This window comes from Bos indicus, chromosome 18, assembly GCF_029378745.1.
Source record: "Bos indicus isolate NIAB-ARS_2022 breed Sahiwal x Tharparkar chromosome 18, NIAB-ARS_B.indTharparkar_mat_pri_1.0, whole genome shotgun sequence".
Lineage (NCBI taxonomy): Eukaryota > Metazoa > Chordata > Mammalia > Artiodactyla > Bovidae > Bos > Bos indicus.
In genome coordinates, this window is record NC_091777.1 from 56,526,665 (window position 1) to 56,545,745 (window position 19,081).

At 53.4% G+C, this 19,081-nt stretch overlaps 2 protein-coding genes across 6 annotated transcripts; both read left to right on the forward strand.

Annotated features, from left to right (window-relative positions):
* Positions 1–461: 461 nt before the first annotated feature.
* Positions 462–6,711, forward strand: FCGRT (Fc gamma receptor and transporter). Of its 5 annotated transcripts, none has more exons than XM_019979312.2 (7): positions 462–606; positions 1,025–1,111; positions 1,404–1,652; positions 1,759–2,034; positions 4,899–5,168; positions 5,793–5,909; positions 6,223–6,711. In XM_019979312.2, exons 2-7 carry the CDS (start codon positions 1,039–1,041, stop codon positions 6,300–6,302), a joined length of 1,065 nt encoding a protein of 354 aa, XP_019834871.1. In that variant the 5' UTR covers positions 462–606; positions 1,025–1,038; the 3' UTR covers positions 6,303–6,711. The 5 variants fall into 5 exon arrangements, with proteins under 5 accessions (XP_019834871.1, XP_019834870.1, XP_019834872.1 ...); XM_019979311.2 differs by having other exon boundaries at positions 473–610; XM_019979313.2 differs by lacking the exon at positions 462–606 and adding an exon at positions 788–928.
* Positions 6,712–7,085: 374 nt separating this feature from the next.
* On the forward strand, positions 7,086–15,603 carry RCN3 (reticulocalbin 3). Its single transcript, XM_019979315.2, has 7 exons — positions 7,086–7,235; positions 7,666–7,913; positions 9,701–9,903; positions 10,920–11,092; positions 12,408–12,468; positions 14,605–14,804; positions 15,047–15,603. The coding sequence occupies exons 2-7, from the start codon at positions 7,672–7,674 to the stop codon at positions 15,152–15,154; spliced, it is 987 nt and encodes a 328-aa protein (XP_019834874.2). The 5' UTR covers positions 7,086–7,235; positions 7,666–7,671; the 3' UTR covers positions 15,155–15,603.
* Positions 15,604–19,081: the final 3,478 nt, after the last annotated feature.

A 19,081-nucleotide genomic window follows, 5' to 3' on the forward strand; every position in this document is an offset into this window, starting at 1 on the left:
CTTTACCACAATAAAACAAGTGAATGGAAGCGTTATAGCAGGAATGTGGGCTGGAAGTGGGAGGCTGGATGATGTCCCAAGTATGGTGTAGAATATTGGGTCTGTGCATTACTGAGGTCATACCAGAAGATATCAAGGAATTGCAGGGGCACTTTAAGAGGCCCCTTGCGGGAGGAAGGAAGAAATGTGGAAGCTGGAGGACTTTTATCACCGCAGGCGTTAGTGACCTTTTCGGATGGGGGGCAGACAAGGAGGTAAGGAGGGGACCCACACAGACCTCCAAATTTGGCACTCGGATAATACTGATTCTCAACTTTGTCATGAATTTGCTGGGTGGCTGACATTCTCAAGATAAGAAAATCAGGGAGCAACAGTGCAAGAGAGAGAAAAAAAAAAAAAAAGACAAAAGTTTCTCGAGAGAGGCAGAGACGGACACTCAGCCAGACCGGGCCCTGGGCCCGGGGTGTGCCCTACAGCTGTAGGGGCGGGGTTGGATATTCCTGGAGTCGAAGAGCCGTCGTCTCTGGACAGGATGTGAGAGAGGAACTGGGGTCTCCAGTCACGGGAGCCGGCTGGGGCCGCAGAGGGAAGGGATCGCGGCTGCCAGTGAGTGAGTCCAGAGCTGGGGCCCCTAGACCGAGGGAGGAGAGGGCCGGGCGCAGGACTCCCGGGTCTCAGGGACTAGGGAGCCGGCGATCTGGACTTTGGGGTTCGAGGGAGGAGGGGACGGAACTCGCGGTCTGAGGGAGGAGGAGGAAGGAGGAGGAGGCGGGGCCGAAGTCTGAGCCAGGAATCTCAGCCTATCCAGGCTCTGTAACTAATTAACCAGCGCGGATCAAATTAGTGGGTGAAAGTTCATCGAGGAGGAGGGCCTTGTCATTCTCCCCGCGGGATCGAGCTCCTCCACCTGCAGCCGCGGGCGAGCTGGGTAGCCGAGCCGAGCCGGGCCTGGCCGGGCCGGGTCAGAGCTGCGGGAGGGGCGGGCCGGGGGTCCGGAGGAGTCACGTGCCCCCTCCCGCCCCAGGTCTCCCACTCAGGATGCGGCTTCCCCGGCCTCAGCCCTGGGGGCTCGGTCTGCTGCTCGTCCTCCTGCCTGGGGCGCTGAGCGCAGGTGAGGGGCTGCCGGGCACGAGGGAGGTGCCAGCCTCCGGGAAATGACCGAAATCCAAGATCCCCAGCTCGAGCAGGGGGACTTCCTTCTCGGCCGCATTTCGTCTGGTTTCCCACGATCTTTTCTCCCTCTGGCGGTCTGTCTGGAAAACACCTGTCCCCTTCTTCCTGGGACTCCGCCCCCCCCCCACCCCGCCAGGGTCTGGCCCCTCTGTCTGGGGTGGGGGTCTTTTCTCTCCCGGGGTGTCTGTCCCATCTAGGTCCCCCGCCCCATCTGCTTTCTTCGCCGGCAGAGAACTATCGCTCGCTCCAGTACCACTTCACCGCCGTGTCGGCCCCCGCAGCGGGGACCCCTGCTTTCTGGGTTTCGGGCTGGCTGGGGCCCCAGCAGTACCTGAGCTACAATAATCTACGGGCGCAGGCTGAGCCCTACGGCGCGTGGGTCTGGGAAAGCCAGGTGTCCTGGTATTGGGAGAAAGAGACCATGGATCTGAGGAACCAGGAGACGCTCTTCCTCGAAGCGCTCCAAGCTTTAGGCGAAGGTGAGACGGGGACTTCCTGGGCGGGGAGCCTGGATCCCGGGTCTGAGGGAGGAGGGGACGGCGGACCCCTGCTCCCGGGCCGCTCATCCGTGTGTGGGCACCCCAGGCCCCTTCACCATGCAGGGCCTGTTGGGCTGCGAGTTGGGCCCTGACAATGTCTCGGTGCCGGTGGCCAAGTTTGCCCTGAACGGCGAGGAGTTCATGATGTTTGACCCCAAGCTGGGCATCTGGGATGGTGACTGGCCTGAGTCCCGGACTGTCAGTATCAAGTGGACGCAGCAGCCAGAGGCGGTCAACAAGGAGAAGACCTTCCTCCTCTACTCCTGCCCACACCGGCTGCTGGGGCATCTGGAGAGGGGCCGGGGCAACCTGGAGTGGAAAGGTGAGCAACCCCTGATCACTGCAGGCCCCCTCCATTCCCAGGGCCTCATCCTCTTCCCCAGCCTCTCCCCGTCGGCGCCCCTGACTCCAGTCCACCCTGCTCGCCCACAATCACGTCTCTGAGGGTCTTCCTCCACCCCTTGTGGTCTCCAGCCCCTCTCCTGCACACAGCCCTCCCGTGGCTCCCAGAGCCTTCGGGGCACGGCTCAGGCCCCTGGCATTGCGATCCTACGTGGCATGGCCTCTGCCCCTCACCTCAGCCTCGCCTGTCTCCATCTGCCCCACTCAGCCAGACACAGTCACCCAGAGCCCCCTGAGCTCGCCCCAGCCCTCCCATTTCTCCACCTTTGCCAGTTTCTCTGGTGCCAGAGGCCACTGGTGTCAGGTTCCACTCTGGCCCTGAGGTTTTTCTCTCGCCTCCTTCAGACGCCCGCAGGACCTTATGTGACCTCCATTCCATCCATCACGTGTCACTCTGAGCTATAATTACAGGCATGTCTAGGGAATTCAAGGGCTGCAGTTTAGAGCTCTTTTGTCCGCAGCCTCTCCAACATTGAGTTTCCTGCTTCTATCTCAGCCCTCAGTTCAGACTCTCCTCCACCCAGGAGTCAGGTGAATGTTTTAAAACATAAATGAGCTCCCATCCCACCCATGCTTAAAACCAGACCACAGATTCACGCTAATCTTGGATGAAAATCCAAACTTGCCTCCGAGGCCTGCAAGCCCTGCATGGTCTGGCTGCTTTCCACCACTGTAATTTCACAATGCCCCCAGTGACACTGGACTTCTCCCTTTCCTCCAGTATGTAAGGTTCTTTCCTCCCTCAGGGCCTTTGCACCAGCTGTTCCCGCTGCCTTTTTTTTTTTTTTTAATTAATTAATTTACTTTTGGCTGTGTCAGGTCATCATTGTGGCAACACTGCAGGCTTCTCTCTAGCTGTGGTGCCCAGATGCAGTTGCCTCACGGCATGTGGGATCTTAGTTCTCGGAGCAGGGATCAAACCCCTGTCCCCTGCATTACAAGGTGGATTCTTAATCTCTGGCCCACCAGAGTAGTCCCCAGTGTTCCCTTTGCTTTTGATGCTCTTTCTTGGGCTCCGGCCAGGACTGGGTCCTTCTCATGCTAAAGGTTTGACCTTGAATGTCCACTCTTCAGTAGGGCCCTCCCTGGCTAAAGGGTGCCCCCCAGTCGTACCCCCATTATTGTCTCTCATGCCCCTGTTTTTTGTCCATTCATTCATTATAGCATCTTTCATTTTTTGTTGTTTTTTTTCTTGAGGTGTGACTTACCTATCTAAAGTACACTGCTCAGGGACTGTCCTGGTGGTTCAGTGGTTAAGACTCTGAGCTCCCAATGCAGGAGGCAAGGGTTCAATCCCTGGTCAGGGAAGTAGACCCACATGCCACACAGTGTGGCCAAAAAAAAAAGTACATGGCTCAATTTTTTTTTTTGGCTGTGCTACTCAGGGATCAAACCTGTGCCTCCTGCATTGGAAGCACAGTCTTAACCACTGGCCACTAGGAAAGTCCCTGAACCTGGAATTTATCTGTCAAGAAGTTTTATATTATGGATTAAAATTTTTAAATAGTTATAGGACCACTACTCAATTGTAAAATTTCTTCTTGTGTCTGTTCGGGAACATTGTGTCTCTCAGGAATTTGTCAAGTTCATTTAAATTTCAAGTGTGCTGGCTTGAAATTTTTCATATCCTCTATCTATTGAATGACTGTAGGGCCTGTCTTATTTTCCCTCACCACACTTTCATAGCCTGTTTCCCTTTCATTTATTTTAAAAATATTTATTTTTGGCTGTGTCTGGCCTTAGTTGTGGATCTTCCCTTGTGGTGCTCGGGGTCTTCATTTTGACGAGTGGGCTTCTCTCTAATTGTAGGGCATGGGCTCGGTAGTTGCAGTGCTCAGGCTTAGTTGTCCTGCAGCATGTTGGATCTTAGTTCCCCAACCAGGGATCGAACCCATGTCTCCTGCATTGGAAGGCAAATTCTTAATCACTGGACCACCAGCAAACTCCTCCCTTTCATTTACATATACACAAATATTCATTTCTCTGGTAGCTCAGAGAATCTGGTGGTAAAGAATCTGCCTGCAATGCAGGAGACCTGGGTTCTTTGCCTGGGTTGGGAAGATCCCGTAGGGAAGGGAGTGGCTACTTCCGTATTCTTGCCTGGAGAGTCCCATGGACAGAGGAGCCTGATGGGCTACAGTCCATGGGGTCACAGAGAGTTGGACACGACTGAGCAACTAACACACTCCTCTCATTAGAACACAAGCTCCATGAGGACAGGGACTTTTGTCTCTCTTGTTCACTGCTGTATCTCCAGTGTCTGGAAGAGTGCCTGGCACATCCCATGGTAGATGCGTGTGTCATTGTAGGAAGGACTGGAAGAGAGATGGATACCCTTGTGGTGGGCAGGTTGGATATCAGTACCCCTAAGAAGGCCTTTAGGCTCAGGACAGCATAGTGCACGATCAGGTGTAGTATGGGGGCTTCCCAGGTGGCACAGTGGTAAAGAATCCACCTGCCAATGTAGGAGATGCAAGAGACGCAGGTTCGATCCCTGGGTCCGGAAGATCCCCTGGAGTAGGAAATGGCAACCTGCTCCAGTATTCTTGCCTGGAGAGTCCCATAGACAGAGGAACCTGGTGGACTACAGTCCATGAGGTCACAAAGAGTCAGACACGACTGAGCGACTGAGCACACAGCACAGAGCAGCACACGGCACATGGTGAGACCTGCTGGGTAGAGGGGGAGGAATGGAGGCCTCTCTCCATCTCTGCGCAACTCTGGGCCTGGTCCTGGGGGGTCCCTGGGCCTGGGGCTTAGGCCTGTCTGCCTGTTCGTCTGCAGAGCCACCCTCCATGCGCCTGAAGGCCCGACCCGGCAGTCCCGGCTTCTCTGTGCTCACCTGCAGCGCCTTCTCCTTCTACCCACCTGAGCTGAAGCTGCGCTTCCTGCGGAACGGGCTGGCCATTGGCTCTGGTGAGATAGACATGGGCCCCAACGGCGACGGCTCCTTCTACGCCTGGTCATCACTCACAGTCAAGAGTGGCGACGAGCACCACTACCGCTGCGTGGTGCAGCACGCGGGGCTGGCCCAGCCCCTCACGGTGGAGCTGGGTGAGGTCCTCCTGGGGAACTGTGCTCCCGACTTCCGGTTGTCTTTTCTCCCTCTGCTGCAGCAACCCTTCCTGAGTCTGACTGCTTTCTGCCCCACCGCTGCCAGTTCGTCCAAAGCCTGACAGCCTCTTGTCCTGCGTTGCTTGCCTCCCCACGTCTGAGTGCCTTCCATCCTGGTGCTGCTGGCCTCGTTGATTCTGGCCACTCGTTAACTGCTATGGGACGTCCTCCCTAAGTCTGACCACCTTCCGTCCTGCTGCTGCTAGTCTTCAGGGAGTCTGACCATTCGTTGTCTGCTGCTGCCAGGCCTCTATGAGTCTGATGTTTTACTGCTCTGTGCCCACCCCTCCTCTCCAAGTTGGAACACCGCCCACTCTGCTGCTACAGGTCCCTTGACCAGAGTGATTGAGACCCCTCTTGCTACAGCTGGTTCTTATATCCAACCTGGGGGCTTTCTAGATCTAGAACATCCTGGGAGTGGCCTTCCCTTTACCCACACCCACTCCCCACAACCTGGTGCTGGGATCTCTGGGGTTGGGAGGGACTGCGAACCCCCCATCCCCTGTCCTGACTCAGATGTGGCGGAGGGTCCCTTAAATATCTCACAACATTGTCTGACTGCAGAATCACCAGCCAGGACCTCGGTGCCAGTGGTGGGGATCGTCATCGGCTTATTCCTGCTCCTGACAGTGGCTGCGGGAGGAGCTCTCCTGTGGAGAAGGATGAGGAAGGGGCTGCCAGGTGTGGGACAGGAAGAGGGAGGTGCCTCAGAGAGAGGGGTAGAGACCCCCTCCAAAATAGGGAGATTCATTCCTGCAGGGACAGAGGGGGACAGAGACCCAGAGAGAGATGGGGAGAAAGAAAACTGGAGGGGAGAAAGAGACTCAGAGGGGGATAGAAATCCATAGAGTAGGACAGAGACTGAAAAAGACACAGACACACACAAACAACACACACCACACACACACATACACACACACACGTGGGGAGGGGCAGGCAGAGACTTGGAGGATTTCAAAGTTTCTAATGATCTCCCCTGTCCCTCTTTTCTCAGCTCCTTGGATCTCTTTCCGTGGGGAGGATGTAGGGGCCCTCCTGCCCACTCCCGGCCTGTCCAAGGATGGTGAATCTTAGGATAAAAATGCATTCCCAGCAACTGCCGATCATCCCCCATCCTGGCTGTTACCAGCTAATGTCCTCAGGTCCTTTTCATGCTGTGAGACCTCCGGGAATCCTGGTATTTTTGAGCCTCCGGAAGGAGCCCGATGTCCTCCCTCTGGATTTCTCCTCCTGTGATCTGCCTCAGATCCCCCTCCTGATATATATGGTTCTTTTCCAGCTCCACATATAACATGGGTTTGGGCCCGAATCGTTGTGTTCTCATCGTTTCGACTTTTTTAGGGAATTGCGAGGGGGGATAAATGGTGTAAGCCTTGGGCTTCAAATCTCTCCTGAGGCTAACTTGTTGCCATGGTGGAATTTGCCAACTTTATATACCAAGTCATGTATTTTTAATGAATAAATTTCACAAATATTTACTGGATGTTTGTGCCAGGCATTTTGAGGAATTCTTGGCTGGAGTCTGATCTGACTTCTTGGTGTAGCAGAAGAGGTGTTCCCTCCTTGAGGGAAAGGAAAGCCTCCTCTGGCTCCTAGGTTCCCTTCCTAAAACCTGCGGACAAAGGGAAAGAGATTAAAATACATCTCCCGTGAGGCTTTGAAGCTAGAGCAACTGGAGGTGGTCGGGCAGGGCGCCCCGACGCCTGCCGGGAGTTGTAGTTCCCCCGGCCGTGTCTCTCCGGAGTTGCCCACTTCGCCGTCACCGGGAAGGGGCGGGGCCGAGCCTCGCGGGGCCGCGCTTTCCTTTGTGGACGTGGCGAGGGGCGCCCTTGGTCCGCCCTACTCTCTTTGACCCCGCCCCGTAAGGTCCTCAAGAGCGCTCATTGGCTGGGGGGCGGGGCCTCTGCACTTCAGGAGGCGGGGCCTGACTGGAGAGCCGCCAAATTGGGCATCTTTTTGGAGAACGCAGGGTGGAACGTAGAGAGCGAAGTGAAGCTATCTGACCCGGTAAAGGGAGGCGGAGGCGGGTGGCCTGTCCAGGGAGGACGGTTTGGGTCCGCTTGGGTGGAGGATTGGGGACCAGGCTGAAAGCGATGCCCGGGAACCTGCAAGATTTCTCTCTGGCCACGACCCTGCCCTGAACTACGCGTGGGAAGTGCGCCACGTCTCCTGCTTGAATCCTACCCTCTTGGGGTACTTCTCTGGGACTTCCTCAGAGGATTCAGTCCCCACAGCTGGTTAACCTCTGAGAATCCTGCCTTCCTTTCCCCCTTCCTGTCCCTTCTTCAGGCCCAAACTTTGCAACCAGCTACCAGCACTCTGTCCTGTCCTGGATCCCCCACCCCCCACCCCACACCCCACACCCCGTCCCATCCCTCCCATCCCCTCTCTGTCCTTTCCTCTGTGACCCTGACTCCTAGCCTCCGCCACTCCTCAGGGACTGATGATGTGGCCACCCTCACTTCTGCTGCTGCTGTTACTGCTCAGGCGTGGAGCCCAGGGGAAGCCATCTCCTGACGCCGGCCCTCATGGCCAGGGGAGGGTGCACCACGCGGCCCCCCTGAGCGAAGCCCCTCATGATGACGCTCACGGGAACTTCCAATACGATCATGAGGCTTTTCTGGGACGAGAAGTGGCCAAGGAATTTGACCAACTCACTCCAGAGGAAAGTCAAGCTCGTCTGGGGTAGGAGAGAGATGGAGGGGAAGGAGGATAGTAATTTTCAAGAGGGAGGTTAGGGGAGCCTTCAGTGAGAAGGTGATATTTGAGCCACGTGGGTATATGGGGGAATAACATTCAGGCAGAGGGAACTGTAAGTGCAAAGGCCCTGAGGCAGGAGGGGGAATGATGTGCCTGGTGTATCTGAAAAAGGGAGAGGTCTATGTGACTGGAACCCAGTGAGCAGAGGGAGAAAGTAGGAGGTAGTAGCAGAGAGAAGAGAGAGAGATCAGGTTGTGCAGGGCCTTTGGGGCCCCAGTGAGATGAGAGCTATGGAATGGCTCTGAAGGAGGAGGTGAGCCAACTTTGATTTTAACAGGATCCCTCTGGTTGCCATGCAGGGAACAGACTATAGGGAGCAAGAAGTAGAGAGCCCATTGAGGAAGGGACTGCAGTCTTCCAGGTGGGAGATAAGAGACCAGGGTATCCTGACTCAGGGTGGAGATAGCCGTAGTGGTCAGCTATGCTGACTGGAATGTTGTGCATGGATGGAGTTGGATGAAGTAGGCTAATGCGTTTGTGGTCGCGCTTACTACAATGCCCAGCACCGTTCAAAGGGCTTACCAGGCTTAACTCATTTAATCCCAACATCCTCAGTCTGAGGTATGTTCTATTATGTATTCCCATTTTACAGAGGGGGAAACTAAAGCACAGAGAGGTTATATGACGTGTCCACAGTCACACGGCCAGCAAGAAGAGGCAGCAGGATTTGAATCTTAATGTCTGGCTCTAGAGTCCGAGCTCTTAACCACAGCTCGAACCTCTGGGTAGCCGGAGCAGAGCAGAGACAACATAACGCTGGAGGGACGGGTCAGCGACCTAGGCAGGGCCATCTCAAATTGGATTCTGGGGACTGGGTCAAGGGGTTTTGGGATGGAGACAGGAAGAAGGGCTCCGTCAGCGGTCGGGCGAGGACACAGACCAATGACGGGACGTTACCAGGGATGGGACTTGGGAACCGACAGGCGTGGCCTGAGAAAAGGGGCATGAGGTGGTGGCCTAAAGGGGCTTGACCTGAGACAGAGAGGTGTGCAGGATCAGGCTGGAGTTCGGAGAGGAGTGGATGAAGGCCGAGCCCGCCGTGTTGGGGGTGAGAGTCATAGGGCAAAGCCTGATAACGGCTAGGAAAAACCAGGCGCAAGAGGAGCATACCTCGGGACTGCAGGGCTATTGGCCTGAGATAGACCCGCGCGGCCAGGGAGGGGGCGGGGAAGAGGGCGGAGCTAGAGGGGCTAGCGGGCCAGAAGATTGGCGGAGCCAGGGAAGGGGGCGGGCCAGAGACGGGGAGCGGTCCGGACCGCGTGTTGCCCTGGCAGTCGGAGTTCAGAGTGAATCTTGGGACAGGGAATCTGCGGGCGATGGGCGCGGTGTGATTCCCTGCCCTCCGTCCCCTCCCAGCTCTTTCAAGTGAGAGATGGAACGTGCGCAGGGTTGAGAGGTGGGGCCAAAGTGGAGGGTTGGACCTGGATTGTCATGGGTCCTTCCCCCACGCCGGCTAGTTGTAGAGCGGAGCGCCAGCCACAGGCCCGCTGCGTCTCGGCAGAGAGGTTATCGCCTTTGGGAGCGGAGCCTGGATTGAGAGGGCGGAGCCCTAAGATGGGAGTGGTCCTGGGATTGACAGACTCCTCCCCCCGGTTTGCCGGCGGGGACAGCATTTTCAGTCCTATTTGGGGTTGTGTCTCCAGTGTCTAGAAGAAGGCGGGACCCGGGGTGGGCGGGGTCCGAGACTGACGTGCGCCCACTCCGGCTCGCAGGCGCATCGTGGACCGCATGGACCGCGCCGGGGACGGGGATGGCTGGGTGTCGCTGGCCGAGCTCCGCTCGTGGATTGCACACACGCAGCAGCGGCACATACGGGACTCAGTGAGCGCGGCCTGGAACACGTACGACACAGACCGCGACGGGCGTGTGGGTTGGGAGGAGCTGCGCAACGCCACCTACGGCCACTATGAGCCGGGTACGCGGCGAGAACCGACCCCTGGTCCCCTCACACACCGTGACCCCGACATTTGTGACACCTTCATCCTGAGAACCTCAAGCCACGTTAACCAGATCCCTAACCTTTGACTTCTGACCCTTGACCAGGGCCCACCCCCAATCCCTGATCTCTGGTTTCTCATTCTGACATCCACTGGGTACCTCAGTTTCTTGACCAGGGACATCTAACCGCCGGAGCCCTATCAACCTGACCTTTGACCTCTGACTTCTCATCCTGAGAACCCCAAAGCCATTTCCTCTGCCTCTGCCTCTGAATTTCCGCCTATCATCACCAGGCCCAAGCCCTCTGCCCCAACATGGCTCTTATCCTCTGGCACCTGAACCCTCACCCCAGCCCCCCTCCAGACTTCTTCACATACCCTCAGGGGTATCGTTCCACACTCAGAGCTGACCCTGACCTTCCTTTGCTCACAGTCTCCCATGACTCCCCAGGGTCCTCAGGCTCACCCAACCTCAGCCCCACATCAGCCCCACCTCAGCCAACCTTCCACTTTCAATTTTCTGCATTTTCTGTCCCAGCTAAATGGATCTTCTGCAGTTCCCCTGAACTCACCATGCTCTGCAAACCTCTGTACTCTGCACATATCATTTCCTTTGCTGAAAATGCTCTTCCCTTCCTCTGTTCCCAGCAAGCTGAGTCAGTAAACTGCACCAGAGTGTGACTTCAGGGCCCAGAGGGCCAGTGTCAACTCACAGTCCATCCTTCCTGACTGCATAACCTTGGGCAAGTGATTTCCTCTCTCTGAGAGTCAGTTTTCTTCATAAAGTGAGGACAAACAAAATAACTCACTGTAGTCGCTTCTTGGGAGAATGAATTGCAGTTTGTAGATAAAGAGCTTAGCACATCATCAGGTCTCACTACAAGGTTAATTACTGTTAATTATTATTAATCGGTGGAGGTCTCCCTGCCGTGATTCCCCTGAGTTAGATCCCTCTATCTTCAAGCCCAGTCCACCAAAACCCCTCCTTCCCCAGGTGAAGAATTTCATGATGTGGAGGATGCGGAGACTTACAAGAAGATGCTGGCTCGGGACGAGCGGCGTTTCCGGGTGGCTGACCAGGATGGGGACTCAATGGCCACTCGGGAGGAGCTGACGGCCTTCTTGCACCCTGAGGAGTTCCCTCACATGCGGGACATTGTGATTGCTGTGAGTGGGGCCTGAGGAATCCGGCTTCTTACCTCCCTTCCCGGGACCTAGGCTTCTGACGCCAAGACTTGCGTCCCAGCGTTTACCTTGGGGGCCCCAGTGCCCACCCTCCATCCCCTAGTGTCTAATATCTCCTAATCTGGCCTCTCCCTTACTTTTCTTTTTTTAATATTTATTTATTTATTTGGCTGCACTGGGTCTTTGTTGCTGCACGTGGGATCTTTAGTTGTTTCCTGAAAACTCTTGGTTGTGGTATGTGGGATCCCATTCCCCGACCAGGGATTGAATGCATGTCCCCTGCATTGGGAGCATGGATTTTTGGCCACTGGGCCACCAGAGAAGTCCCTGGCCTCCCCCTTTCTGTGCTCACATTTGGGATCCAAGCACCCAGGCTACCTTCAGAAAATCACCCCCCTCCATAACTGCCTTAGAGGAGACCCTGTCCAAGCTGAATCCCAGGAAAATTCCGACCCTAGACATGGAGTGTCCACTCTGAGGCCATTTCTGCTTGCCCCCCATCTTCTATTATTTTATGATTTTTTTGCCAACTCTGTCTGTATTCTAGAGTGACAGGATTTTTTTTTCTCTTCTCCCTCTTTTTTTTTTCCACTAGACTTTAATCTCTAGAGCCATTTTAGGTTCATAGCAAAGTTGAATGGAAAGTCCAGACATTTCCCCTGTCCCCCTGCCCATGCTAGGGGTAGTTAAATTCTTCCACCTGTTCCACCTGGTGGGGGTTTCAGTATCTTTATTACATTAGACATCTCAAAGGATATTGCTCAGAATATTTTTTTAGTATTTATTTTTATGTATTGGGCTGCGCTGGGTCTTAGTTGTGGCATGCAAACTCTTTTTTTTAAATTAATTTATTACATTTATATTTGGTGGTGCTGGGTCTTCAGTGCTGTGTAGACTTTTCTCTAGTTGCGGTGAGCAGGTCCATTGTCTGCTTGCGGTGAGCAGGCTTCTCATTGCTTCTCTTGTTGTGGAGCGTGGATGTGTGGGCTTCAGTTGTTGGGGCTCCCGGGCTCTAGGCAGGCAGATTCTTTACCACTGAGCCACCAGGGACACCCTCATGCAAACTCTTGGTTGTAGCATGTGGGATCTAGTTCCCCATCCAGGGATCGAACCCGGGTCCCCTACATTGAGAGTGCAGAGTCTTGGCCTCTCGACCACCAGGGACGTCTCTATGGCTCAGAATATTATCTACAGCTCTTGAGAGGAACTTAACGACCAAACTCCTATTATTTTGTCCTGTTTGACTGCTTTCCTCTGTTTCTGCATTTTCTCAGCCCCGATGCCTCTTTCTCCCCAGGAAACCCTGGAGGATCTGGACAGGAACAAAGACGGCTACGTGCAAGTGGAGGAGTACATCGGTGAGTGGGCCAAACTCTCCCCCCGAGGATGCCTGTCCTCTCCACAGCCAAGGGTAGCAGCTGATACGTATCAGCCGTTAGAACAAAGACCCTCTGGAGTGGAGGCTGCCAGAATCCATTCACCCAAACACTCACGGAGCATCAGCTGTGGGTCAGGCCTGGGGGGCCTTTACCGATGATGTATACTTGCTGGGTTTGGGCACATTTTTTTTTAATTATGTATTTTTCTATTTATTTTTGGCGGTGCTGGGTCTTTGTGGCTGTGTAGACTTTTCTCTAGTTGCGGAGAGCGTGGGGGCTACTCTCTAGTTGCGGTGCACGAGCTTCCTATTGCGGTGGCTTCTCTTATTATCGAGCACAGGCTGTAGGGCATGGGGGCTTCACTAGCTGCGTCACAAAGGCTCTAGAGCTCAGGCTCAGTAAATGTGGTGCACAGGCTTAGTTTCCTCGGGGCATATGGGATCTTCCCAAATCGGGAATCAGACCTATGACTCCTGCACTGGCGAGCAGATTCTTTACCACTGAGCCACCAGGGAAGCCCTCCAGCAAATCTTGATCAAACACCCACTGGGTGCCAGGCCCAGAAAACATTTATTGACTTCCTTTGGTGTGCCAGACCAGAAAAGCATGTATCAAGCACCTACCGTGCGCCTCAGTTTCCTCATCTTGTAAATGGAGATAATAGACCACCTACCATGTAGGAGCTATATATATAGTCAACCCAAATGCCCATCAATGGATGAATGGGTAAACAGGAGGGGATCCAGCCAGGCCATGGAATACTGTTCAGCTGTAAAAAAGAATGAAGCACCATCCATATAACAATGTGGATCAACCTTGAGAACATCAGGCCAAGTGAAAGAAGCAGACATAAAAAGCCACATCGTACGTGATCCCATTTATCTGAAATGTCTAGAGTAGGAAAATCCATTGTGATAGAAATCAGATAATCGGTTTCCAGGGGGCTGGAGGGAGGGAGGAATAGGGAGTAACTCCCGAATGGGCACAGGTGTCTTTTGGGGAAATGAAGATGTTCTGGAACTAGAGGGAGGGGGTGACTGCACACTGAGAATGTGCTAAGTGTCACTAATGGTGAATCTTAGGTTGTCGGCTTTTTACCACAATTCCAAGAAAAAAAAAAGAACCCCATGTAACTTCCAGTTACTGTGGTCATCATTTCCCATAAGAAATGATGACTGGGACTTCTCTGGGGGTACAGTGGTTAGGACTGGGCGCTTTCACTTCCATGGCCACAGGTTCAGATCATGGTTGGGGAACTAAGATTCTGCAAGCCGTGAGGTGTGGCAGGAAAAAAGAAAAGCCTGAAGGTTAACTGGGTAATTGTGTGCCCAGCACCTGCTCCATTATTTTTTTCCCCTGCTTGCTCCATCTTTGATGACATCTCTAAGACAGCTCCCTGGTTCAAACCCTGAGGAGAAGAAAGCATTCTGTCCTAATTATGGTGGCTTTGTGTCTGGTATAAAAAAAGACTTGTCTGCTTGTAATGTCTTCCAGATCTATCTGTGGGCCCTTGGGGTGAAGGGTTTTGCAAACATTTACAAATGATTGCCACAAAGGAGGGGCTCCTAGAATCTTGAGGGATGTTCTGGATGTGGTGAGCTGTTCATAGTGTAGATTCAGAAGATCACCTATAAAAATTTTCACTCATTCCTCCTTCACATTCCTCCCCCACATGAGCACCTACCATGTGCTAAGCAGTGCACACTCTTGTGTCACGGGTGTATCAACCAAGTGGATGGATGATTCAATCAATCGAACGACCAATCCATCAGTGCAGTCAGTTTCAAGTGTAGCATAGGGATCACTGGAGAAGGGCATGGCAACCCACTCCAGTATTCTTGCCTGGAGAACCCCATGAACAGAGGAACCTGGTGGGCTACAGTCCATGGGGTCTCAAAGAGTCAGATACGACTGAAGCAACTTAGCACTCACAGCATGCATGCATAAGAGATCAGCTGTAAATCAGGTTTGTTCCTAATCAGATTTAAACAGAAGAGGAAATTAAGGCAAAGGACAGTGAAAGGCCCGGGATCCGGAAATGTCAGAACCAGGCTGGGAGGTCCCGGGAACCGCCCCTGATGTCACCCCCTCTCGCCCCCGACTCCCCCATCCCAGCTGACCTGTACACGGCGGAGCCCGGGGAGGAGGAGCCAGCCTGGGTGCAGACCGAGCGGGAGCAGTTCCGGGACTTCCGGGATCTGAACAAGGACGGGAAGCTGGACGGGAGTGAGGTGGGCCACTGGGTGCTGCCCCCCGCCCAGGACCAGCCCCTGGTGGAGGCCAACCACTTACTGCACGAGAGCGACACGGACAAGGTGCGTGGACGGGGCCAGCTGGCGGGTGGGTGGGATGCGCAGAAATGACCAAAACCCGGGCCTGGGGCTTTGGGGTTCTTGTTTGCAGAAAGGAAGAGGGACAGAAAGTTTGAGATGGGGAGGGAGAAGAGAGGGGGACAGGGACTTAGAGGGCGATGGAGATAGGGAGGCCATCCTTAGTTTCAGGGACGAGCCTCCCGGATGGGGTCCATTGCCAGTCCCCTGACCTCTGACCCCCTCAGGACGGGCGTCTGAGCAAGGCTGAGATCCTGGGCAACTGGAACATGTTCGTGGGCAGCCAGGCCACCAACTATGGCGAGGATCTGACACGGCACCACGACGAGCTCTGAGCCCCATGAGCCCACTGCCGCCTTGTCGCCCCACGGGCTGACCTGGGGCGCCCCAGTGGCCAGGCCCCCACCTGTCCAGCCCTGCAGGAGGTGGACACCGACCTCAGCGTCCCCCTGCCCCTGGGCGCTCCACGGACTCACCACTGGGTCAACTTCTTTCCCTGAGACACTGCAGCCCCTCCCAGCTCCCCAAAGGGGCTCACAGGCCCAAATGATGAGATGAGGGATCACCCCTTTCTCACTGGCAGAGTCTCCCAGCCCAGACCAAGGCCCCCCGACATCAGGCTCAGCCTCCAAAGGCCTCCACTAACCCCCCAGCTCCAAATCTGAGCTTCATCCCACACAACGGAGAAACACACCCCTGGGTGCCCTGAACTTGCCCCCAGCACCTGCCCAAAGGATGTCTCTTCTCTGCCAGGGAGGCAATAAAATCCAGTGCTGGGGCCTCAGCTGCGTGTCTCTCTGAAGGGGGGACAGGGGCCTCGGGGGCTGTGACTGGAAGAGGAACGTGTTGGGAGTTGGGGGACTGCTGTGGGCTGAAGGAAGGGACTAGGCATTTGAAGAGGGGGCTCTAGGGGTTGGGCAGGGTTTGAGGTTGTTCCTTAAATTATACATAATGACCCATCTCGGGGAACCCTGCCTCCCAGGTTATTGTTCGGTTGCTCAGTCGTGTCTGACTCTTTGCCACCCCATGGACTACAGCATGCCAGGCTTCCCTGTCCTTCACTGTCTCCCAGAGATTGCTCAAACTCATGTCTATTGAGTTGGTGATGCCATCCAACCATCTCATCCGCTATCATCTCCTTCTCCTGCCCTCAGTCTTTCCCAGCATCAGGGTCTTTTCTAGTGAGTCAGCTCTTTGCATCAGTGGCCAAAGTATTGGAGCTTCAGCTTCAGCATCAGTCCTTCCAATGAATATTCAAGATTCATTTCCTTTAGGACTGACTAGTTTGATCTCTTTGCAGTCCAAGGGACTCTCCAGAGTCTTCTCCAGCACCACATTTTGAAAGCATCAATTCCTCAGTGCTCAACCTTCTTTATGGTCCAACTCCCACATCCATACATGACTACTGGAAAAGCCATAGCTTTGACTAGACGGACTTTTGTCAGCAAAGGGATGTCTCTGCTTTTTAATATGCTCTCTAGGGTTGTCATAGCCTCCCAGATACTGAGCATTAAGCCAGAATACCTGTGTAACTCATGGGAAACCTACCTAGGTTCACCTGTGGGTGATTGTGGGAAGGAAGAAATGAACACATCCCCTCCAGGCTCTGACCCAGAACCCGGACCTGCTCTTTCCCCTCTTAGTATAAAAGAAGTCTGAATTCTAACTCAGAGAAAATGGTTCTTTGAGACACACTAGTCCACCACCTTCTTGGTCTGCTGACTTTGTGAATAAAGTCACTATTCTTTGCCCTGACAACTCATCTCTGATTTATTGGCCTGTTGTGGGAGGAGCAGTACCAGTTTTGGCAAAGCCAACTGGGAGCCTCCTTGCTCCTAGCCAACCCACCCCTGTTAGGGAATTTTGGGGTAAATCCCTAGCAGCTGTGAGACCACTTGTCCTGAGGATCTTCCCTTCAGAATCCCCCAAAGCAACACCAGCTGCCCCATCGCTTGGCAGTTGGAGCAAGAAATTGACCTGTGGGAGCCGCTGGGTTCCATACAACAGGGCAAGTCATTTCCGGAGGAAACTTTTCTTCCAGGTGGGGCTTTTTCCCTCCAGAATAAGCCAGTTTGTTTTGTGTTGAAGTGGGGTACCCTGTTGGAGAGAGGCAATGATTGCTGAACTTTTCCCTGAATTGTGAACCGGTTTGTCTGATGCTGGCGTTTGTGTGTGCTGTGTGCGTTTTATTTTTTCTTGTGTTTCTGTCTCTGCAAATTGAGGAATGTTCCGACTATCCCTAAAGAAAACCCTCTAGGGCACATCTTGGGTAGATGATCTGATTACAGCTACAAACCCGTGACTGAGAGGCACATAATACTTAATGCGTAACAATGTGTGACCACAGTACCTGTTAGGATCTCCACAAGAGGGTTGGGGAGGGGTCATCTTGGGACTCTGTGCCCCGTGTACCATCACCTTTGCTGTGTTAATTCCATCATCTGCAGTCTCCTGGGTCATTGGTCTGGACACAGCAGCTCTCCAAGGAGTCACATTGCCCAGGGGTTGAGTTGATGGTTCTTGTGATACGTAAAACCTCGAGGCCAAACTTGAGGATTTATTTAGAGTTCTGCTTGTGGTCTGGGGTTTTTAATTTCATTTTGCTTTGGTACCATTTCTTTATTTACACACTGATGTCAAATGGAGGAAAGGAAGACAGACACAGATACACATATACAGACACACTTGCTGATACACACACAAACACCTGTCCATCCCTGTCCCAAACTGGGAGAAGAGAAAGGTTTTACTTGGATCCTAAAATCACTAAAGGAATTATCCCAGAATTCAGCCCACTTGGTGGATGCCAAGGCCAAAAGTCATCTTTTAATGGTTAGAGATGCTCAATTGCTATGTATGGTTTTACAGGAGTCTTTGAATGGCTCTATAGCTATTCTGTGGTGAAGCAAGGAAGAGTAATGGAATTATCTAGGTGCAAGCATTTGTATATGACATCAGGGTGAGAAAAAGACAGTTGTCACTTAATGGTAATAGAAACCCAAGAGAATATCTATCATACAGGAAGAAAAGGAAGGGAGCGAGTTGACACAGAGTTGACACAAAGTCAGTCTGTCCACTGAGGATCAGCACATAGGCTTTACTCAAATGCCTTAAGCTGTGGGAAATTTCAGATACCAGCTTGTGCATGTGGACAGCTTTTTTTTCAGGACAAGTGGAGGCATTTCCCACCCAGACAGAAAAAGCCTCTGAAGTGGTGAAAACCCTCCTTAAAGAAATTATTCCCCAATTAAGATTACCTTACAGCCTTCAATTTTCTTGGGCTCCAAAATCACTGCAGATGTTGACTGCAGCCATGAAATTAAAGACACTTTCACTTTGGGGGGGGAAAAAATGACAAACCTAGACAGCATATTGAAGAAGGCAATGGCACCCCACTCCAGTACTCTTGCCTGGAAAATCCCATGGATGGAGGAGCCTGGTAGGCTGCAGTCCATGGGGTCGCTAAGAGTTGGACACGACTGAGCGACTTCACTTTCACTTTTCACCTTCGTGCATTGGAGGAGGAAATGGCAACCCACTCCAGTGTTCTTGCCTGGAGAATCTCAGGGACGGCGGGGCCTCGTGGGCTGCCGTTTATGGGGTCGCACAGAGTCAGACATGACTGAAGTGACTTAGCAGCAGCAGCAGCAGCAGACAGCATATTAAAAGTCAGACATAACTTTTCTGATGAAAGTTCATATAGCCAAAGCTCTGCAAGGAAATCCAACCAGTCCATCCTAAAGGAGATCTGTCCTGGGTGTTCATTGGAAGGGCTGATGCTGAAGCTGAAACTCCAATACTTTGGCCACCTCATGCGAAGAGTTGACTCATTGGAAAAGACTGATGCTGGGAGGGATTGGGGGCAGGAGGAGAAGGGGACGACAGAGGATGAGATGGCTGGATGGCATCACTGACTCGATGGACGTGAGTTTGAGTGAACTCCGGGAGTTGGTGATGGACAGGTAGGCCTGGAGTGCTGTGATTCATGGGGTTGCAAAGAGTCGGACACGACTGAGTGACTGAACTGAACTGAACTGAATGGTTTTTCCAGTAGTCATGTACCGATGTGAGAGAATATAAAGAAGGCTGAGTGCTGAAGAACTGATGCTTTCGAATTGTGGTGCTGAAGAAGCCTCTTGAGAGTCCCTTGGACTGCAAGGGGATTAAACCAGCCCATCTTAAAGGAAATCAGTCCTGAATATTCACTGGAAGAACTGATGCTGAAGCTGAAGCTCCAGTACTTTGGTCACCTGATGCGAACA

Bases quoted from the DNA above. Each gene is read 5' to 3' on its own strand.
- FCGRT (XM_019979312.2), top strand. From the start codon at position 1,039: ATGCGGCTTCCCCGGCCTCAGCCCTGGGGGCTCGGTCTGCTGCTCGTC. The intron at 1,112-1,403 runs GTGAGGGGCTGC...CTTCGCCGGCAG, and splicing joins GCCTGGGGCGCTGAGCGCAG to AGAACTATCGCTCGCTCCAG. The intron at 2,035-4,898 runs GTGAGCAACCCC...GTTCGTCTGCAG, and splicing joins GGGCAACCTGGAGTGGAAAG to AGCCACCCTCCATGCGCCTG.
- RCN3 (XM_019979315.2), top strand. From the start codon at position 7,672: ATGATGTGGCCACCCTCACTTCTGCTGCTGCTGTTACTGCTCAGGCGT. The intron at 7,914-9,700 runs GTAGGAGAGAGA...TCCGGCTCGCAG, and splicing joins GAAAGTCAAGCTCGTCTGGG to GCGCATCGTGGACCGCATGG. The intron at 12,469-14,604 runs GTGAGTGGGCCA...CCCCCATCCCAG, and splicing joins GCAAGTGGAGGAGTACATCG to CTGACCTGTACACGGCGGAG.